The sequence below is a fragment of the Dromaius novaehollandiae genome, chromosome 6 (genome assembly GCF_036370855.1).
Source record: "Dromaius novaehollandiae isolate bDroNov1 chromosome 6, bDroNov1.hap1, whole genome shotgun sequence".
Taxonomy (NCBI): Eukaryota; Metazoa; Chordata; class Aves; order Casuariiformes; family Dromaiidae; genus Dromaius; species Dromaius novaehollandiae.
Genome location: NC_088103.1, coordinates 6,044,924 through 6,064,008, shown reverse-complemented (window position 1 = coordinate 6,064,008; position 19,085 = coordinate 6,044,924). Strand labels below are relative to the sequence as shown.

At 63.4% G+C, this 19,085-nt stretch overlaps 3 protein-coding genes and 2 long non-coding RNA genes across 5 annotated transcripts; 3 read left to right on the top strand and 2 right to left on the bottom strand.

Annotated features, from left to right (window-relative positions):
* The first annotated feature begins 409 nt into the window (after nucleotides 1-409).
* Nucleotides 410-5,339, top strand: PAOX (polyamine oxidase). Its single transcript, XM_064513544.1, has 7 exons — nucleotides 410-607; nucleotides 1,191-1,680; nucleotides 2,138-2,337; nucleotides 2,905-3,160; nucleotides 3,720-3,832; nucleotides 4,263-4,420; nucleotides 5,117-5,339. Exons 1-7 carry the CDS (start codon nucleotides 454-456, stop codon nucleotides 5,264-5,266), a joined length of 1,521 nt encoding a protein of 506 aa, XP_064369614.1. The 5' UTR covers nucleotides 410-453; the 3' UTR covers nucleotides 5,267-5,339.
* A 447-nt stretch (nucleotides 5,340-5,786) lies between these two features.
* On the bottom strand, nucleotides 5,787-7,011 carry LOC135328675 (uncharacterized). Its single transcript, XR_010389630.1, has 2 exons — nucleotides 6,859-7,011; nucleotides 5,787-6,493 (listed from the first exon to the last, which is right to left on the bottom strand). It is a non-coding gene; the product is annotated as an uncharacterized LOC135328675 (long non-coding RNA).
* MTG1 (mitochondrial ribosome associated GTPase 1) lies at nucleotides 6,975-10,924 on the top strand. The gene is made up of 11 exons (XM_064513545.1): nucleotides 6,975-7,159; nucleotides 7,228-7,294; nucleotides 7,608-7,710; nucleotides 7,805-7,885; nucleotides 8,199-8,255; nucleotides 8,565-8,655; nucleotides 8,795-8,856; nucleotides 9,347-9,443; nucleotides 9,770-9,851; nucleotides 10,212-10,324; nucleotides 10,515-10,924. The coding sequence occupies exons 1-11, from the start codon at nucleotides 7,045-7,047 to the stop codon at nucleotides 10,610-10,612; spliced, it is 966 nt and encodes a 321-aa protein (XP_064369615.1). The 5' UTR covers nucleotides 6,975-7,044; the 3' UTR covers nucleotides 10,613-10,924.
* A 568-nt stretch (nucleotides 10,925-11,492) lies between these two features.
* On the bottom strand, nucleotides 11,493-13,794 carry LOC135328676 (uncharacterized). Its single transcript, XR_010389631.1, has 2 exons — nucleotides 13,484-13,794; nucleotides 11,493-12,383 (listed from the first exon to the last, which is right to left on the bottom strand). It is a non-coding gene; the product is annotated as an uncharacterized LOC135328676 (long non-coding RNA).
* A 1,396-nt stretch (nucleotides 13,795-15,190) lies between these two features.
* On the top strand, nucleotides 15,191-18,730 carry ECHS1 (enoyl-CoA hydratase, short chain 1). The gene is made up of 8 exons (XM_064513540.1): nucleotides 15,191-15,357; nucleotides 16,187-16,384; nucleotides 16,690-16,817; nucleotides 16,985-17,084; nucleotides 17,407-17,511; nucleotides 17,625-17,744; nucleotides 18,195-18,262; nucleotides 18,347-18,730. Exons 1-8 carry the CDS (start codon nucleotides 15,234-15,236, stop codon nucleotides 18,410-18,412), a joined length of 909 nt encoding a protein of 302 aa, XP_064369610.1. The 5' UTR covers nucleotides 15,191-15,233; the 3' UTR covers nucleotides 18,413-18,730.
* The last annotated feature ends 355 nt before the right edge of the window (nucleotides 18,731-19,085 follow it).

The window sequence follows — 19,085 nt, the reverse complement described above, 5'->3', positions numbered from 1 at the left end:
GAACGCGGGCGCAGGGGGGTCCCAGGCCTCCGGCGGGGCCGCAGGGCAGCAAGACGCTTGGTCCCGGCAAGGGGACCGAGCGGCACGTGCGAGGGGAAGGCCATGCCCACGCCGCCCCAGGGCCGACCCGCGGGCTCGAGCACGTCCGCCCGGCGACCCGTGTGGCCGGCGGCACGTGTGGCGTGCCCTGGCCGGCACCTCACCGCCCCGGGCCGCCACGCAGCAAGGGCAGGGTGGGGAGGCCGGAGCACGAGCGGCAGCGCGGCCGCGTCCCGGGGACACGTCCGCCGGAGAGAGGGGCCATTTCCAGCCCCGGCGCGGTCGAAAGGCCGCGGTACCGCCGCCGGCTGGGCCCGAGCACGGCGAGGCCCGGGCGTTGCGCAGGGCCGGGCCTCGCCGGGGCAGGCCGCGCGCCGGTGCCGTCACCGGGGGCGGGCCGGGCCTCCGGGCGCCATGGAGCGGAGCGGCGGCAGCGGACGGCGGGTGCTGGTGGTGGGCGCCGGGATGGCGGCGCTGGGGGCGGCGCAGCGGCTCGGCGCCGCCGGCCACCTCCGGCTGCTGGAGGCCGGGCCCCGCGCCGGCGGCCGCATCTGCACCCGCCCTTTCGGTATGGGCCGCTGCCGCCGCCACCGCGGCTTCCCCCGCTCCGGCACCGCGAGGATTGGGGGGGGGGCGATGCTGGACACACGGCTTCCCCGGGATCGGGGCCGGACGGACCGGGAAGGGGGTGTCCGCACCCAGGGTTGTCCAGGGGATCGGGGCCAGCCGGGCTGGGGAGGGGGGGTCCACACCGGGGCTGCCGCAGAGATGGGATCGGGGGTGTGCCTGGCCCCCCCTGCTCCGGTAGGGGCCGGGTCTGAGCACGCTGGACCTGGGGTTTTGGGTGCAGGGGTGTCTGGTCCCACCGCTGTGGTAGGGACCAGGCTGGAGCAGGCTGGAGGTCGCATCTGGTCACAGGGTAAGGGGGGGATGCAGCCAAAATGAGATCAGGTCCCTCGGCCCAGCCACTTTGGAGGGGACGGGGCCAACCCAGGCCGGGCCCCGGTTGTGCTCCTGCTTCTCCAGTAAGGGACTGGTCTGGACTGGACCGAAGCGGGTGCTAAGGCAGGGGATGGGGCTCAATCAGATAGGGCTATGCCTGCGCTCCCACCGCCTGCGTAGGTCTTGGGGTGACCCTGCCCCTCCCCTAGGTTCGGGGCTGGTAGAGATGGGGGCACACTGGATCCACGGGCCGTCGGAGGGGAACCCCGTCTTCCGCCTGGCCTCCCGCTACGGCCTGCTGGGCCCTGGCGCCGCTGAGGAGGAGAACCAGCAGGTAGAGGTCGGAGGGCACCTGATCCTGCCCTCTGTCACCTACGGCAGCTCGGGGAAGGTGCTGAGCCCCGAGCTGGTGAACAGCACCCGCGCCATCTTCTCGGACCTGCTCGACTCCACCCGCATCTTCCTCCGTGCTGACGAGCTCCCTGCTCCCAGCGTGGGCCAGTACCTCCGGGCAGAGATCGCCCGGCTGGTCCCCACCTGGGAAGGGGAAGAGGATGCCAAGCGGCTCCGGCTGGCCATCCTCAACACCTGCCTCAAGCAGGAGTGCTGCATCAGTGGGACCCATAGCATGGACCTGGTGGCCCTGGGGCCCTTCGGGGAGTACACCACGCTGCCCGGCCTCGACTGCACCTTCCCAGGGTGAGTGTGGAAGGAGAAAGGCCTCCTTCTCTCTCTTGACTTTGCACGGGTGGGCAAGCATGGCACTGGGAACGAAAACTGCAGCCCTTGTGCAGGCAGACATGTCTCATGAGCCGCTGGAGCAGCCCTACGAAGGGGATGTGGGGCAGAGGCTAGGTACCATCCTGCAGGCCACAACGGGCCTCAGCTTGTCCGCACTGCAGCTGGTTGGAAAGCACTTCAAGTGCCTTAGGTGAGGTGGCTTTAGCCATCCCCACTGCATAAAGCAACATCAACTTTTCCCCCAGCGCCTCTCAGGCATCCATCCCCTGTGAAAGCAGGATGGATGCTCTGGGAACGTCTCAGCAGGGCTGCAGCGTGTCCTGGAGGGAACCACCCAAAGCGAGGGGGTCTGAGAGGAGAAGGAACATCTCCGCGGGGCCCTGTACTGAGCCAAGTACTGCGTCTTCTCCTCCAGTGGCTACAGCAGCCTCCCTGATCGCATGCTGTCAGCTCTGCCCGAGGGCACCGTCCTACTCAACAAGCCAGTGAGGACCATCCGGTGGCAAGGGTACTTCTGCGAGGACGGCGACACGAAGAAGGAGTTCCCTGTCCAGGTGGAGTGTGAGGATGGTGACTCCTTCCTCGCCGATCACGTCATTGTCACTGTCCCGCTAGGTGAGACCTCCGTTCCCCTTCCCTGTTTCTCCCACCGTTGCCTGGTTTCTATCCCACTTACCTCTTGCTATGGCTGGCCTGGTTTGCCATGGCACAGGGCCATGAGGTTGCAAGAGGACATTCCCATCCTGTGCTGTTGGCCAGCACTGCAGGAGCGGTTTTCTTACAGCTTGGAGCAGAAGAGGACCAGCCCAAGTCCCTGCTCAGCCTCCCCTTTCCCACCAAGGGGCCACGGGGAAGAGAAAGTGTCTTGGACTTGAGCAAAACCCAGACAGTTTGGTGCCCCAGTCCCCTCCCAGACTGCTAGATTTCCAGTGACACAAAGATCCCCATTTCCACTGTCAGAGGCAGGACCAGGGCAGTGATAAAGAAACCCCAGGAGTGGGGCTGGATAAGCACACATGGGAGGCAAGCTCTGAGCTTTCATCCTCCGGCTGACAGATGCTTCATCTCACACTTCTCCATCACAGCCCTGGGCTCAGACCGGGCTTAGGAAACGGGCTGTGCCATACCGTCCCAGACACCAAGTGTCACAGTGGAAGGAGCCCCATGGTTTTCTGTCCGTAGGTTTCCTCAAAGAACGTCACCAGGACTTTTTTCAGCCTCCTCTGCCTGAACGGAAAGTGGAAGCCATTCGCTGCCTGGGTTTTGGCACCTCCAACAAGATCTTCCTGGAGTTTGAGCAGCCATTCTGGGACCCGGATTATCAGCTCCTCGAAGTGGTGTGGGAGGACGAGTCGCCTCTTGTAGAGCCTAGCACTGACCTGGAGGCCAACTGGTTCAAGAAGCTTATCGGCTTTGTGGTTATTCAGCCACCGGAACAGTACGTGGTCATGTGTTTCACTTCTTGATATGGCACCTGTGTTTATCTGGGAGGAAGGCCTCCTTCCCAGCTTGCAGGGCCTGGTACCTGCCGTGCTTGAAGGGGAGGGTTGTCTGGGCCTGCAGCAGAGCAGTGCCTTGTGCTGTAAGATTTTTGCATCCCAAAGAACCTGGCTGCTAGTCCTCAAGTTCAGCCACTTACTTACAGTGTTGTCTTCGTGAGTCTGCAGACAGCGAAGGCGTTGCAGCTCAGGGTTTTGGCATCTTCAGGGCAACGTGCACAAGTATTTGGGTGCTGTCTGTAGGGTAAAGCCAGTACTGGGTCACTGTCACTCCTGGCCTGTGGCAGAGAGGGGAAAACTGGTGTTTCCAGAGGCTCTGTAAGGGAGGGAATCTGTTCCCTTTGGTTCCTGCCTACACAGGTGCACGCTGACAAGCAGTGGGAGGGCAGAAATGCCGCTGGCCTTGTTCTGTGCTTGGCAAGAGCCCTCTGGCCCTCCTCTGTATGCAGACGGCTGAATCTCCCACTAGCTTGATGGGAGCTCTCTTTTCCTTCCTAGGTATGGGCATGTCCTTTGTGGCTTCATTGCCGGGAAGGAGTCGGAGTACATGGAAACCCTAAGCGACACAGAAGTTCTCACTACCTTGACACGTGTCCTTCGTACGCTAACAGGTACCTCCTGTCCCAACTACATGACACCTGCTTTGGGGCTGGGTGCCAACAGGCTCGGGGAGGCTGCCTGTCTACCCACTCCAAAGGGCTGGGGGATCCCCAAAACCTCCGTACAACAGCCTTTCTCAGCCTCTGAGGCAGAAGGGAGGTTGTCGCAGGGGACATAACATGCATTGGTTTCCGTGGTATGCATGCCTTGGGCAGAGATCCTCCTGTGTCCCTCTTGTCGTTCCCATGAAAATGTGAGCTGGGATTTCTGGGGACAGGCTGAATCATAACCAGAATTACTAATTGCTTTTGAATATGAGATCCAGCACGTGTCAGGGCAGGGAGAAAGCCTTCCTGGCCTGGCGTTGGGGAGCTCTGAGGCCTGACAACTAGGGACCCCTGCTTGGTGGCCAGGTCTCACCTCTGTGTCCGTGTGGCCCAGGAAACCCGCACCTGCCCGCTCCCAGGAGCATACTCAGATCCCGGTGGCACAGCGCTCCCTACACCCACGGCTCATACAGCTACGTGGCTGTTGGCAGCTCAGGAGAAGACATCGATGTGCTGGCTCAGCCCCTGCCCGAGGATGCATCTGACCCCAGGGTAATTGCTTTGAGCTGTGGGACGCAGCAGCCGTGGTGTGGATGCGTGGGGAGCAGGGCCCACTGGATGCCTACTCCATCCCCACTCCTCCAGCTGGCAGGACACACACAGGGCCAAACGTGCGTGGGTAGGCACGGACTTGGTGGTCAGGACTTGAGAGCAGGGGGCAGGGGAGATGGCATTTTCCCAGTCCCCCTTAGTTTGGAGGTCCCTGCTGCTCAGATTGCCAGCAAACTCCACGCTCCTGCTTAGCTCTTCCCACTGAGCTCCATGGGAGGGGGGGGTACCCCATCCCACATGAAATTTAGGGACCTCCAGCTCCCTCAACCCACCAACTACTTTCCAGCATCCTCAAAGCCTGGCGTATTTCTCTGAGACTTTAGGCCTATTTCTCTGAGACTTTAGGCCTGCCTACAGGCCTGGAGGAGAAACCTTGTGTGCAGAGAAGACACCTGCTCCTTGGTCTCTCTTATGGGGGTGTGGGTGCAGAGTGGGTCATGCATCTGAGGGGCACAGAAGGGCATCTCCTCATGCGAGACTGTAGGGAGTATGAGGCCTATGGGCCTCTTGGGCCCATTTCAGCACAAGCGGTACAACCTCACCTCTCCGCTGGGCCCGGGGAGGTTGGCAGGCAGGTGGCCGCACGTCCCAAAGCTCACCTCCAGCTCTGATGCTCCCCATCCCACCTTGTCGCAGCCGCTGCAGGTCCTCTTCGCTGGTGAGGCCACGCACCGCACCTTCTACTCGACCACGCACGGGGCCCTGCTGTCAGGCTGGCGGGAGGCCGAGCGCCTCAATGACCTCTACAGGGCCACCGAGCCGCCCTGCCCTGCCCCCCGGCTCTGATGTGGGACCTCAGGGAACGGCAGACAGCACACACACACTCAGGAGGGGAGAATAAATCCTTATATTTTAGAGACCTGTGTTTGCAGCTCTCCCTTTTCCGGCTGATCTTGGGGATACAGGGGACCACTGGTCCATTCCTTCCACCTCATGGGATCCCTCTGCCCATCTGGCCTCACTTGCACACATCCAAATGATGCAGGGGGTGCCAGAAGGGCAATTCAGCGCCGAGTGGGGGAAGGCTCAGCCTGGCTGCACGAAAAGCAAGGTTAAACCTGTCTCAGCATCTGTGGGACACACTCGTGGAGCCGACCTCGTGCAGAGTGCTTGTCCCTACCCATCTTTGTTGGTGAGGGCAGGCTACAGCTTCTCCTTGACAATTGCTCTCTCCAAGCTGTAACCCTAACTCAAGATGGGGACTCAGATTTCGGGAGGGATTGCACTGAATGGCTCAGCTCCTCCATGCACCAGAGCGGCGCTGTACATGTTTTGTGCTGATCAGGAGATAACCAGCTCCAAGAAATCCCAGGAAAGCATGCTTTTATTGAACCAAAACAGCTCCATTACAGGGCTGTCCTGCAAAGGAGAAACTGCCCCCACGGGTGATCGGGTGCAGAAGCTCGCTGGGGTCACACACCACCTCGTTCCCCCGGGATGCACAGCACTGTGGCACCCAAGCAAGGCCACTCCAAAGGAGCTCTCCACAGCATTTGCACGCCCACGGGCTCCCGGCTGAGCCCCCAGACTTCCCCTGCAGGGAAGGGGCTACGGCACGGGGCTGTGCGGCACCGCTAGTACCAGTTGGTGCTGGCGATCATGTAGCGCACGTCGTCCAGTGGAGCGCTCACCGTGCCCGGGCCGGTGGCGGGGTGGGTGCCGGGTCCCATGGCGGGGTGGGTGCCGGGCTCCGCGGTGGGGTGGGTGCCAGGCCCCACGGCGGGGTGGGGGCCAGGCCCTGTGGTGGGATGTGTGCCGGGCTCCGCGGTGGGGTGGCTGCCAGGCCCCATGGCGAGGTGGGGGCCAGGCCCTGTGGTGGGATGTGTGCCGGGCTCCGCGGTGGGGTGGCTGCCAGGCCCCATGGCGAGGTGGGGGCCAGGCCCGGTGGCGGGGTGGGTGCTGGGCCCTGCGGGGGCCGCAGCGGGGCCGGGCCCTGGCAGCGGGGCCCTGGCAGTGTCTGGGGAGGTGGACGTATGACCCGTGGGCTCCACAGGCTGCTGGTTCGCCATGGCCCTAGGGAGAAGAAGGGGGTCAGGGCCCTGGGGGGCACCGCCCCCCCCACCGCCCTATGCCGCATGCCCCCCCGCCCTTCCCCCGGGGAAGCCCCGCCCCCCACCAGCCCCACCCCCCGGCTGGCCCGCGGCCTAGCCACGCCCCCCGCTGATTGGCCCACACCCAGAGTAAGCCCCGCCCCTCACTACCACCACCCCCGAGCCGGCCCCGGCCCCGCTGGCCTGGGGCCTAGCCGCGCCCCGCGCTGATTGGCTCCTCCCCGCCGTCGCTGCCCCGCCCCTGATGCCCCCCCCCGCTCCGATAGCGCTGGCGCCCCGCCCCGCAGTTTGACCCCGCCCCCTCCCGACAGCCGGCGCCGCTCCTACCTCCCCGGCGGTCGCAGCCTCTCGGCCCGGCGCGGCTCCGCCCCCTGAGCGTGCGCGCCTGCGTCACAGCCTCCCCGCCGTGCGTGCGCGGGCGTCACCTGGCTCGGCTCCGCGCGCATGCGCGCGGGGCGTCAGGCGGCCCGGAGGTGACGCAGCGGAAGCGGCGGCGGCGGAAGCGGCGGCACCATGAGGCGGTGGGCGGCGGCGCTGTGGGCCGCGGCGGGGCCGGGCGGCTGCCGGAGCCGTTTCGACTTCGGCGGCCGCGACGTGGCCTCCTGGTTCCCGGGGCACATGGCCAAAGGTGAGGGCGCCGGCCCGCCGCGGGCTGCCCCCGCTCCGCCGCCGCGCTCACCCTGCGCTGTGTTGCAGGGCTGCGGCAGATGCGGGGCGCCCTGCGCCGCGCCGACTGCCTCATCGAGGTGCACGACGCCCGCATATCCTCCGGCACGGCCCCGCTGCGCGCTCGTTTACCCCGGCAACCCCCTCCCCCGGTCTGCGGTGTCCCCTCTCGGGGCAGCAAGACCAGACACATAAGCTGGGCGCCGAATAGCTCACCCCCTTTCACCCCCCCGCAGTGGTTCTGCACCCACCCACGCCCCAGCCCTGCTCCCAGCCCCCTACCCTTCTCCCACCCTTTACCAGCCCCTTATCCCCTCCAGCCCTAGCTGGTCCCCTGTTTCTTTTAGCTCTTGTCCCTTATGCCCGTTCCTACATCAGCACACGGTTGCTTTCCTTATTGGCACTCACATCCCGCTGTCGGGTCGTAACCCCATGCTGCAGGAGGCACTTGGCATCCGCCCGCACATCTTGGTGCTGAACAAGATGGACCTGGCTGACCCCCATCGGCAGCCGGTGAGCACAGGGGTGCTGGGTCAGTGCTGGCTGGCTGCGACCCTGCGGGGCTGCTGCAAGAGTGTGCCAGCAATGCCTCTATCTGTCCCTTTAGAAAGTCTTGGAGCGGCTGAAGCAGGAGGGATGCTCACATGTCGTCTTCACTGACTGCCAGCGGGATGGCAACGTCAGGAAGGTAATGTGTCAGCCACCCCAGGCCCTGCTGTCCTCCTTACTGCCAGCATCCAAGGGCTACAAGCCAATCCCCAGGACACAGCCCACGGAGAAGTTTGTGTGCTCCACTGTGGGGAAGGCGACGTACGACTTAGGTCGCCGACTGGTTCAGAGTATCCTTCATTTGCAGCTCGGTCAAGGTGCTGTGTACGATTCCCGTTCTTTCCTTTGCTCCTGTTACAGTGTCCTCCAGGAGGACAGCCTGCTACCAGCCAAGGAGCAGACCTACCTCACAAAGCCGCCCTGTTAGAGCCCTTCTCCCCGTTTGTTTGCAGATTGTTCCCCTGGTTGCCAAGCTGGTCAGCAACAGCCCACGCTATCAGAGAGCTGAGGTGAGGAGCAGCAGTGAGATCGCGAGCGTGTGTGTGATGTTGCTCTGGGCTTGAGGTCTCAGTGTGGCATCCAAGGGGCTGAGCTGGCATCTGACAAGCAGGTGATCAGGGAGTCAGGGCTGGAGTTTGCAGGACATATTCTACTCCTTTTGGAGTTAAAAGGGGGAAGTCTGCTGAATTTATGCTGGAAACACAGGCAAAGGCTTGGTGGTTTCTCCTGGTCGCTGTTGTGACTGCACATCAGTGCTGGCTCCTGGGGTGGATAGTTGGTGACCGGCTGGTCCCTGCACGTGTCCTCCTTGCTTCCAGAACATAGAGTACTGCATCATGGTGATTGGTGTGCCAAACATGGGCAAGTCGTCACTCATCAATTCCCTGCGAAGGCTGCACCTCAAAAAAGGTAATTTCCGTGGGTTCCTGACTTGGGAAAGAGCAGCTGGCACGGCTGCAAAGAGGCTTTGGGCTGCCTCCAAGTCATGGAGCAGGAGGCAGGCGCAGAGCATCACTTGGTTCTCTGACTCTCTCTCATTTCACTAAAGGGAAAGCCACTGCAGTTGGTGGCGAGCCAGGCATCACCAAAGCGGTGCTGACCAGAATCCAGGTATGGTCCTTCAGGCCCAGCTAGCTGGGTCAGTGCTGGCCTTGGGAAAGGGCCGCTGTGTCCATGTTACCACGTGTGGGAGGGCTGGGACCGTACTGACGGGGATGGGCAGGTCTCTGGCTCCTGGCACCTTTGGTCCTGATACTCTGTTCCTGCAGAATCAAACTGATCTGATCTTTCGATGATGTGTGGAAGGGCCTGGTGGGATCTGGCATTCTCCTGGTTTCTGCTCTGCCAAGGATTGCTTTTGAAGGCAGCTTCTTTTGGCCAAACTGCCTCTTTCACAGTAGCTCTAGAAAATCTCAGGAGACGTGTAATCCAAGCTGGCCTGTTTGGTGTTACTCAAGTCACCTTTGCAGCAAGATCTCAATAAAAAGGGCTCAACACCTTTCTTGTTGGCACTGTCACCACCTGTGCCTGAGTCCCATGGTGCCAGTTATTCAGCCACAGATCCGTGCAGCTTCCTAACAGTCCTGCGCTCTCTGCCCAGGTGTGTGAGAAGCCCCTGATGTACCTGGTGGACACGCCTGGAGTGCTGCCCCCGAAGCTGGGGGACGTGGAGACGGGCATGAAGCTGGCGCTGTGCGGTGAGGTGGCCTTTGCGCCTGAGCTGGCTCTAGCTGCAGTCCTGGATGATGCTCTGGAGCTTGTGAATGTGGCTTTGAACCCCCAGCTGCCACTTCCAGGCCTTACTATCTTCTAGGCTAACGTGTGCTGCTGCTGCTGGGGCTCTGTTTGCAGGCCTCGAGCTCTGCACGTGGCTTGGTGTCCACAGATGCCCACAGGGGCCTCAGGGAGGGACGGACTGCTGCTTGGCCAGGTCTCAGAGCATGCGTGCTTCAGAGAAAGCCTAGCTGGGGTGATATCAGCGTGCCCGAGGCTGAGCGTGCTGGGGTTTACCCTTCTTTTCCAGGAGCTATCCGTGACCACTTAGTGGGGGAGGACATCATGGCCGATTACCTGCTGTACACGCTGAACAAGCATCAGCAGTTCAGGTGAGCACGGTGGAGGGACTGGAGAGGATCCCTCCCGGGTGTTGCTTCCCGTGGCACAGGGAGGCCTTTCCCAGTCTGCCTGTGTCCTTGGGGGGGCAGGAGATGCCCCAGAAGTGGTTCATCCTGGAGCACTGGCGGATGCAACATCCCAGCCCACATAAGTAGAGGCTAGGACGGAGGAGAGCAGAGGAGCTACTTTTAGTGCCTGCTTCTGCAGGAAGAGCAGCTTTGAAGTGGGTGGTGGAGAAATGTCCTCCTGGAAAGGGGCGGTGGAAAAAAAAGTGATAGTGGAGCTGTTTTTACCTGGTGCCATCAAGGTCCAGCCACGTGCCAGGGCTGGAAGACGTGTCCTTCCTACAGGTACGTGCAGCGCTATGGGTTAGCCGAGGCCTGCGATGACATCGAGCACGTGCTCAAGCGTGTGGCGCTGACCCTGGGTAAGGTGCAGAAGGTGAAGGTGCTCACAGGCACAGGTGAGTGTGCGGGGGCTCTCCGGGCACCTTCGTGTGCGTGCTGGGAGGGAGGTACCTCAGTCTCCGTGACGCAGAGCGGCATGGGGTGCACAGGCCATACCCCGTCCTTCTGGGATCGCTCGGCTCCGGGCTCGGTTGGCAGGGCAGAGAGCTAGCTGGAGCATCTGGCACCATCCTTCGCATCCCCTAGGGAATGTCAACATGACGACGCTGGACTACTCGGCCGCTGCCTACGAGCTTATACGGGCTTTCCGGGCAGGACATTTGGGCAGGGTGACACTGGACTGAGCCCCGCTGCCCTGTGTGGGAGAGGGCCTGCGCATGGGCTCCCGGAGGAAGACGCTGTGTGTCCCAGGAACGACGACGCACGAAGCTCCTGGCAAACTCTGAAGGCGGCTGGGCATCCCTCTCCTTCCAAAAAGCCGGGCTGCTGTGGGGACTGCCTTTACCGAACACCGAGCCCTGTTCCCGCATGAGCAGGGCTGTTCCCGTATGAGCCCTGCTGTCTCCCACGCAGCGCTGAGGCCATGTGGAGTCGGTGTCTCAGCCTGGAGCTTTTCACACCCGAGCTGTGGGGTGTGATTAAAGCGGCTTCTCCAGTCTCTGCCTCCACGGCGGTTTGTGCCTGGCTGCGGCGCGGGGCAAGGGGGAGCAGATGGTGTGGGGGAGCTCTGCGTTTCTGCCACCGTGCCGCAGGGAAGCACAGCCCGTCACCCGAGGTGGAAGCCTCATTTCAACCCCAGACTGATGCAAGGGGACGAGACGTACGTGATCGCAGAGGGAGGAAGACTGTGCTGTGATCCTTGCCCTTACTGTACGGGGGGGCAAGGGGACCCCAGCTGCTTCTCTTGGGGACTACAGTGGCCATGCAGAAGGGCCTGAGTGTTGGTAAGAAAGGAAAAGGAGAGGGTGCTGCCTCCAGCAGGGCCAAAACCTTTTCGGAGACCATTTCCTCTCATTCCCCACCTGGGAGGTGAGTTAATGCTTGGGTGCTGCAGGTGGGAGACCCCATCCCAGTCTTGGACCTCTAGGTAATACCTTCAACCCTAAATGAAACCACTATGACCCAAGTGCCAGGGGTTTGGGGCTGCTAAAAAAGCGTCTGCCAGAGTCCTTTGAGGCTCCTGCATCCCTGCCTGTCCTCACTCAGTCCACATTCAACCACACGTACTGTCTGCCCAGCTTTATTGCCACGTTGTCATCATCAAAACACTTAGGAACCCACGTACAAAGGAGCGGTACGAACGGGGTGCCCGAGGTGGCAGGGTTTGGCACAGCTGCAGATACACAGGGAGGCTGTGGAGGGGTGCGCGGCGAGCCCGAGGCTTCCCGTGGGGTCCTGCCCCAGGGCGGGGGCACCTCCCCGGTCGTGGGGGACGGGCTGGGGGTGGGAACAGCAAGTGCCAGGCTGGGCCGTGGGCAGTGCTGGCTGCTCGGGTGGTCGGCGCTGTCCTTCGAGCTGTTGGTGGCCCGCGTATGTGGCCCCTCAGCCCCGTGGGGTGTCCTACCCTCGCAACATCCCAAAACAGGGAGAGCCGGAGCGGGCACGGTCAGGGCTCCTGCGACGGCCGTGGGGTTTCGGAGGGTTGGGGTCAAGCCGCGGGCTGCGCCGGGCAGGGCGAGGAGCGGGGCCCGTCAGAGGTGGAGGAAGGCGGCGAGCGGGCAGAGCCAGGACACGGCCCAGCCCAAAGAGTCCCAGGCTCGGGCAGCCGACGTCCACGAGCTGGCGGCGGCCGTCCGGTTGGTGTCCCCGTACTCGGCGCCATAGTCCCCGTCGAGCTCCCCGGAGAGCCTGGCCCTGCGCAGGGCGGCCCCCGCCGCCGCGCCGGCCGCGGCCCCCGCCGCCGCCGCCCCCGCCACCCGTCGGGCCGCGCCGTAGCGGGGGGCCGCCTTCGCCCGCACGCGGGAGGCCCCCCGGGCGCTGCCGCGCGCGGCCCCCCGGGCACCGCCGCGCCCGCCCTTTCCAGCCGCGACGTCGCAAAAAGCAGCGGCGAGCAGCATCAGCGTCCAGCACGCCGCCGTCCTCCTCCTCCTCATCCCGCCGCCAGGCCAGCCGGACCTGGGCACAAGGGAGACCTCAGGGTGCTCAGCCCAGGCTGCAGGGCCTCCCCGCCGACTGCCACCCGGGCACCCGCATCTGGGCCACGTGCCAGGTGCAGCTGACCTGCACTGCACGTGCAACAGCCCATACGCAGGCTGCACGTGCCCCTATGCGTTGCACAGAGCCGTATGTACTGGTTGCATGTGCACACACGCACACACACATCTATACGTGCCTGGGCTGCACATGCTCTTGCACTCATAGCACCCCTTGCATACGTTTGTGCACACACAAGCCCCGTGCACAAGCTGCATGCGTGCACATATGTGCAGATGGGCCCTGACACAGATCGTGCATGTGTGCATGCACCCATGCATGCGTTGCATACGTATGCCAATGCACGGGGTGCAGGGAAAACCGCCACACAACTGCGGGTGAGTGGCACGCTTGCACACACGCATGCTTGCACAGACACACGCACACACCCCAAGGCGTGTGCAGCGTGCATGCACTCATGCACAAGTTGCATGCACATCTACAGTCCTACACGGAGCCGTGCATGAGATGCAAGCACACACTCTTAAACATACCCGTGCATGACATGCACACGTGTGCACACCTATGCAAGAGCTGCATGTGCAGCAGCCTCCTATATGCATGGGCGCACATAGAGCCCTATATAAGGTTTGCGCACACCCATGCATGAGTTGTGTGCACACAAACACACCGGTGCTCAAGCCGTGACTTGTGCACCGAGCCAGCCATGCCGCGCGTGCACGGCCGCGCAGGATTTGCACGCACAAAAGCATTTTTACACGGGCTGCGCACATCCCCCCCCCGCACACGGATGCAAACGTGCGCGTAGCCACCCGCTTACAGCCGTGCGCCCATGCACCTGGCCACAGGTGCCTGTGCCAGCACGCTCACCCGCGCACGCCTTCCGCGCCCGCATGCGTGTCACTGGCTGCAGGCACCCCCCCGGCATTAGCGCGTGCACGTGCACGCGCGCACACCCGTGCACGCGCTGCGCGCTCGCTCAGCCCCCGTGCACCGGCGCCCGCCCGCACGCGCTCGCACGCGCCCCCCCCCCCCCCCCCCGCTCCGGCCGCGCTGCTCACCGCGCCGCGGACGCCGCTCCGCTGCCGGCCGCGCTCCCGCCGCCGCGCGCCGCCGCGCTGCGTGCGGGTGCGCGGGGGGGGCACGTGACGGGGCGCGCGGGCGGGGGCTGCGGGGGGGGTGCGTGTGCGCGCGTGTGCACGCAGGGTGAGCTGCAGCGTGCAATGGGGGTGTGCGTGTGCACGCAGGGTGCAATGGGTGTGCGTGTGCACGCAGGGTGAGCTGCAGCGTGCAATGGGGGTGTGCGTGTGCACGCAGGGTGCAATGGGTGTGCGTGTGCACGCAGGGTGAGCTGCAGCGTGCCATGGGTGTGTGCGTGTGCATGCAGGGTGCAATGGGTGTGCGTGTGCACGCAGGGTGAGCTGCAGCGTGCAACGGGTGTGTGCGTGTGCATGCAGGGTGCAATGGGTGTGCGTGTGCACGCAGGGTGAGCTGCAGCGTGCAATGGGTGTGTGCGTGTGCATGCAGGGTGCAATGGGTGTGCGTGTGCACGCAGGGTGAGCTGCAGCGTGCAATGGGTGTGTGCGTGTGCATGCAGGGTGCAATGGGTGTGCGTGTGCACGCAGGGTGAGCTGCAGCGTGCAACGGGTGTGTGCGTGTGCATGCAGGGTGCAATGGGTGTGCGTGTGCACGCAGGGTGAGCTGCAGGGTGCAATTATGTGTGTTCATGTGCATGCAGGGTGCAATGGGTGTGCGTGTGCATGCAGGGTGAGCTGCAGCGTGCAACAGGTGTGTGCGTGTGCATGCAGGGTGCAATGGGTGTGCATGTGCACGCAGGGTGAGCTGCAGGGTGCAGTTATGTGTGTTCATGTGCATGCAGGGTGCAATGGGTGTGCGTGTGCACGCAGGGTGCCGTGGGTGTGTACATGTGAATGCAGGGTGAGCTGCAGGCGTGCAATGGGTGTGTGCGTGTGCATGCAGGGTGCAATGGGTGTGCGTGTGCACGCAGGGTGAGCTGCAGGGGCTGTGCACATGTGCATGCGGGGGGGGGGGGGGGATGTGTGGCCATGAGAGCTGCAGACTTGCAATGCAAGTGATGGGTTGCGAGCGCGGGGCCGTGCGTGCACACAGCTTGGGGACAGACGGGCGTGCGCATGCATGCGCACAGCTGGGGCAGGGCCTCCGACTGCATTCACCCCCAAAACAGGGTGTTGCACGCCCGCCAGCACGGGTGCGTGCATGTGCACACGCAGAGAGACGCACAGGCGCCGGCATGCGTGCACGTGCAGCCTCCTTGTGCAGGAGGGGCCGGGCGGGACGCGTGCCACCGCGCACGGAGGGACGTGATTTATAGGCTCCTGGAAGCGGGAAAGGGGAAACCCCTCCCGTCTCCCAGCACGTCTTCGTCGGCCCCCACCCGCTGTCACAGCACCCGTCCCCGTTACGGCAGCTGCTCCGCCGTGCTGGGGGTGCCGGGCGCGGCACTGCCGCGCAAGCATTGACGTGGGCAGCTTTTAAAGCATTTAATCCCGTTCTTAGCCCCCCCCGCCCTCGGCCGCACAGGCAGCTGATGCCCCAAGGCCTCGGCGCGCCGGACCGGGGCCGGGCCCTCCCCGCGGAGCCACACCCGGCTCGGGAGGGCGGGGCGGGGGCGGGGCGGGGGCGGGGCCGCCTCGGCCAATGGGCGCGGCGCGGAGCCGCCTTGGCCAATGGGCGCGGCGCGGGGCGGGACCGCCTCGGCCAATGGGCGCGGGGCAGGACGGGGCCGCCTCGGCCAATCGGGGCGGGGGCGGGGCCGCCCCGCGTTCCGCCATGGCGTCCGCTCTGCGCGCGCTCCTCCGCCCCGCCGCCGCCGCCGCCGCGCGCTCCTGCCGCCGCGCGCCCCTGCCGCCGCCCCCGCCCCGCCCCCGCGCCGGGGCGCGGGCCTGCAGCGCCGGTGAGCGGGGGGGCGGCGGGGCGGCATGGCGGCACCGGGGTGCCGGAACCGTGCATAGGCCGGGCACCGGGCACCACGGTCCCCACACCGTGCACTGGCCTGCGGCGTGCACCGGGCTGCCAGCACTGCACTGCGTGCAGGGATCCCAGCACCGTGCACGAGCTCGGCACTGCGCCCGGAGGGCCGTGCCTTGGCCCGGCCCCGTGCATACGGATCCACGCTCCGTGCGTGGGCCCAGCACCGTGCACCGCAGCCCCTCGCCCTGCACGGGACAGTCCTCAGGGTTGAGCCTGCCCCAACCGGAATTATGCTGGGAATTGTCCCTGCAAACAAAGGGTGCTGGTCTGAAACCACCAGCGTGACCTCCTGCTCCCAGCCGGTGACCTTCAGCAAAGTCCACTCTGAAGGTCGCTCTAAAATAGCATGTTGCAGCGCTGCAGCTGTGAATTCGAGCTGTGGAGTCCTTTGGGCATCTTTGATAACTGCTAAATTAACACTCGATGCTAGATCATCTGATGATCTTTGTATTAGAACATGCCTTTATTTGGATAGTCTGATCTTAAATCAGTGTTGAATCTCTTAATAACCTTACCTAGTTCATTATTAACCTGGTAAATCCGGTCATCTCAAATGCTAGTGTTTGATATTAAATCATTTCATAATTCTCATTCAAGTGAGTAGTGGAAGGTTCACGTAGTTATGAGGATAACCTCAAATTAGGAGGTATTTGGGCAGTTTATTGATCATATCCTACTAGTGCCATGAGCTACATTTATGTGGATTAAATCAGCCACTAATTTTACCTTTGGATTATGGCTGGCGGCGGCAGGCGCCCCGTTCCAGTACCTCGTGGTGCAGAAGAAGGGGGCGAAGCAGGACGTGGGCTTGATCCAGCTGAACCGGCCGCAGGCCCTCAACGCCCTCTGCGACGGGCTCATGCGGGAGATGAAGCAGGCGTTGGACGCCTTCGAGGGCGACCCGCAGATCGGCGCCATCGTCATCACCGGCAGCGAGAAGGCCTTCGCAGGTAGCGTGGCCACGCGTCCCCGCGACCCTGCCGCCCCGGTGCCGGTGCGAAGCTCGGGGCAGCTGCCGAGGGCAAGGCGGTTTTATTTTCGACCAACGTGTTTTCTCGCTCATCCCGCTGTGCCCGCTGCTTGGGGCAGCGCAGAGGACGTGCGATGCCCCGTCGCGTGTCCTCATCACCTCTCCAAAGCTCTTCTCACCCATCTGAATTTTCTCCTTCTTGTTTTTTTGGCATGCCAATGCCCAGTGGGGATTTTTTTACCGTTCCAAATTGCTGAGGGCATCTGACAGCATCTCTCTTTGCAGCCGGTGCTGATATAAAGGAGATGCAGAACAAGACTTTCCAGCAGTGTTACAGCGGTGGCTTCCTCGCCGACTGGGAGAGGGTGTCTACAGTCCGCAAACCGGTCATAGCGGCTGTGAATGGTTATGCGGTGAGTCTTGCATGGGCAGATCCCCAAAAAGGACCCCGTTGTGTCCCCGTGTCCTCGTGCTGGTGTCTGCTCGGACGCTTGTTGCCGCTGCTTTGGCCCTGGTGTGCCGGGAACGCAGCGGCACGTGCGGGTTCCCGGCTCCTAACCACCGCCTCTCCCCTCCCAAGCTTGGCGGTGGGTGCGAGCTGGCCATGATGTGCGATATCATTTACGCCGGGGAGAAGGCACAGTTCGGGCAGCCGGAAATCCTGCTGGGAACGATTCCAGGTAACCCCGCGGAGGGGAAGCCCTCCCGCGCGTCGCCCCATCTGCAAGGGGAAGAGCTGCGCTGGGGCTCAGACCAGCCGTCCTGCTGATGGAGGTACAGATCAGCACCCAGCCGTGGCGTTAAGGTGCCATCGAGCCCGGCTTGCGTGGGCGATCTGGCCCAGGGTGGCACACGGGGCTGGCCAAAATGCCAGGGCGCTGGGGACACGGCGCCGGACTGGCCCAGCCACCTTTGCCCTGGCATCTTGAGCACCCGTAGACCAGTCTGTGGCATCAGGGTCTCTCTTGTTGGAGCTAATGGCTGTTCCCTAATTAACCACAGGAGCTGGCGGGACGCAGAGGCTGACCAGGGCCATAGGGAAATCGCTCGCGATGGAAATGGTCCTCACCGGAGACAGGATCTCCGCGCAGGAGGCGAAGGAAGCAGGTAGGAGCCCAGCCGGTCCCCCCGAGCTCCGAGCCCAGCAGCTCCTGGATGTCCAGGAGCTGCTGGGATGAGGGGAGCCATCTGCCCCAAAATCCCTCCCCCATCCTTCCTAGGTCTTGTCAGCAAGATCTTCCCGGTGGAGAAGCTGCTGGAAGCAGCCATCAGCTGCGGGGAGAAGATTGCTAGCAATTCAAAGCTGGTGACAGCCATCGCGAAGGAGTCTGTCAATGCGGGTACGGGCTGGGGCTGGGCAGATTTGGGGACACCGAGGGCTTTGAGTGCAGTGACTGATGCGTGCTGTGACAGGTCCATGGCAAGCTTGGAAATACCCAACTCCCTAGGCTCACGGCCAGAGCCGGAGATGTTGGCACAAGTGCTGCAACGCTCGCAAGCGTTGGACCATCAGTGACCATGGGTGCCACCACCCCAAAGACGCATGGGAAGCATTGGCGTGTGTGAATGCCTTGGGCACATGCTGGGGAGCTTCCCAGCCACAAGTCGAGGGCTTGAGCTTGTCCAGAGGTGGCTCTGGGCACATTGGCGTTTGAGGGGTCACCCGTGATGGGCTCCTGCTTTGGGTCACTGAGCAGTGATGCAGCCAGGAGGGGTTTGGGTGTGGCTGGGACTTTTTCAGCTGGGCCGGGCACGCACAGTCTCCTCCCAACTTGCCTCTTGTTCCTCAGCCTTTGAGACGACGCTGGCGGAGGGGAGCAGGACGGAGAAGAGACTCTTCTATGCCACGTTTGCCACCGTGAGTATCTGGCTGGTCCCACGAGCAGGGTGCGGGTGAGGGCAGGGCGGCCGCAGCCCCCTGAGCTTCTCTCTCTCCTTGCAGGACGACCGGAGGGAAGGGATGACTGCGTTCGTGGAGAAGCGGAAGGCAAAATTCACCGACAGCTGAGCTCTGCGGGGCCTGTGCGTCCCTGGGGGTCCTGGCCAGCACAGGACAGGGACAGCCATCCCTTTTGTCCCCTCGGACACCAGCTGCTCAGTGGTCATCACAAAACACCTCCTTAACCGACCCATGTGCCTAATCAGGGGTGACTCCGCCCCTTTCTGGAGCATCCCGGATGTGCTGCCCCACCGGAAAGGGGCATCGCTCCCCAGCGCTGTGCCACACGGAGGGGCCGTGGGCCTGGCCGTGACTGATGCCTTTCCTCCGGTGAGATGATCTGAATCAGGGCTCGGCTTGTGATTGCAATTAAAAGGCTTTCCGGGAGCTGCTGGGAGGTTGGGCGTCCTTGCTGGCAGACCGAGCGGGCCGAGCTGGGAGAGCTGGGAGACGTGGGGGGATCGCCACTGACTGAACCCCTCACGACACTGCTCTCCCACTGCGACCAGGCACGAGTGGCCCCGTCGTGGTCCAGCCTCCTGCGTCCCTGCTGAAGGACATCCTGCAGCACCTTCCTGGCCCGCTTGTGCCTGGCAGGAGCGCTCTCCATCCCTCTGCTGTTACCAGGGTCTTCACAGCCATGCACTCTCTTCCCACGGGATGGGGTTTTCCCAGACGCGCTGGCCCTTGCCCAGTCTGGTGTGTGCCTCCTTGTAAAGTGCTAAGCCAGAGCCCAGTGTTG

Excerpts from the sequence above, each read along its gene's own strand:
- PAOX (XM_064513544.1), top strand. The coding sequence starts at position 454 with ATGGAGCGGAGCGGCGGCAGCGGACGGCGGGTGCTGGTGGTGGGCGCC. Across the intron at positions 3,833-4,262 it reads TGTCCTTCGTACGCTAACAG|GAAACCCGCACCTGCCCGCT; the intron begins GTACCTCCTGTC and ends CGTGTGGCCCAG. Across the intron at positions 4,421-5,116 it reads AGGATGCATCTGACCCCAGG|CCGCTGCAGGTCCTCTTCGC; the intron begins GTAATTGCTTTG and ends ACCTTGTCGCAG.
- MTG1 (XM_064513545.1), top strand. The coding sequence starts at position 7,045 with ATGAGGCGGTGGGCGGCGGCGCTGTGGGCCGCGGCGGGGCCGGGCGGC. Across the intron at positions 7,295-7,607 it reads GAGGTGCACGACGCCCGCAT|CCCGCTGTCGGGTCGTAACC; the intron begins ATCCTCCGGCAC and ends TGGCACTCACAT. Across the intron at positions 7,711-7,804 it reads CTGACCCCCATCGGCAGCCG|AAAGTCTTGGAGCGGCTGAA; the intron begins GTGAGCACAGGG and ends CTGTCCCTTTAG.
- ECHS1 (XM_064513540.1), top strand. The coding sequence starts at position 15,234 with ATGGCGTCCGCTCTGCGCGCGCTCCTCCGCCCCGCCGCCGCCGCCGCC. Across the intron at positions 16,385-16,689 it reads CAGCGAGAAGGCCTTCGCAG|CCGGTGCTGATATAAAGGAG; the intron begins GTAGCGTGGCCA and ends CTCTCTTTGCAG. Across the intron at positions 17,745-18,194 it reads GAAGGAGTCTGTCAATGCGG|CCTTTGAGACGACGCTGGCG; the intron begins GTACGGGCTGGG and ends CTTGTTCCTCAG.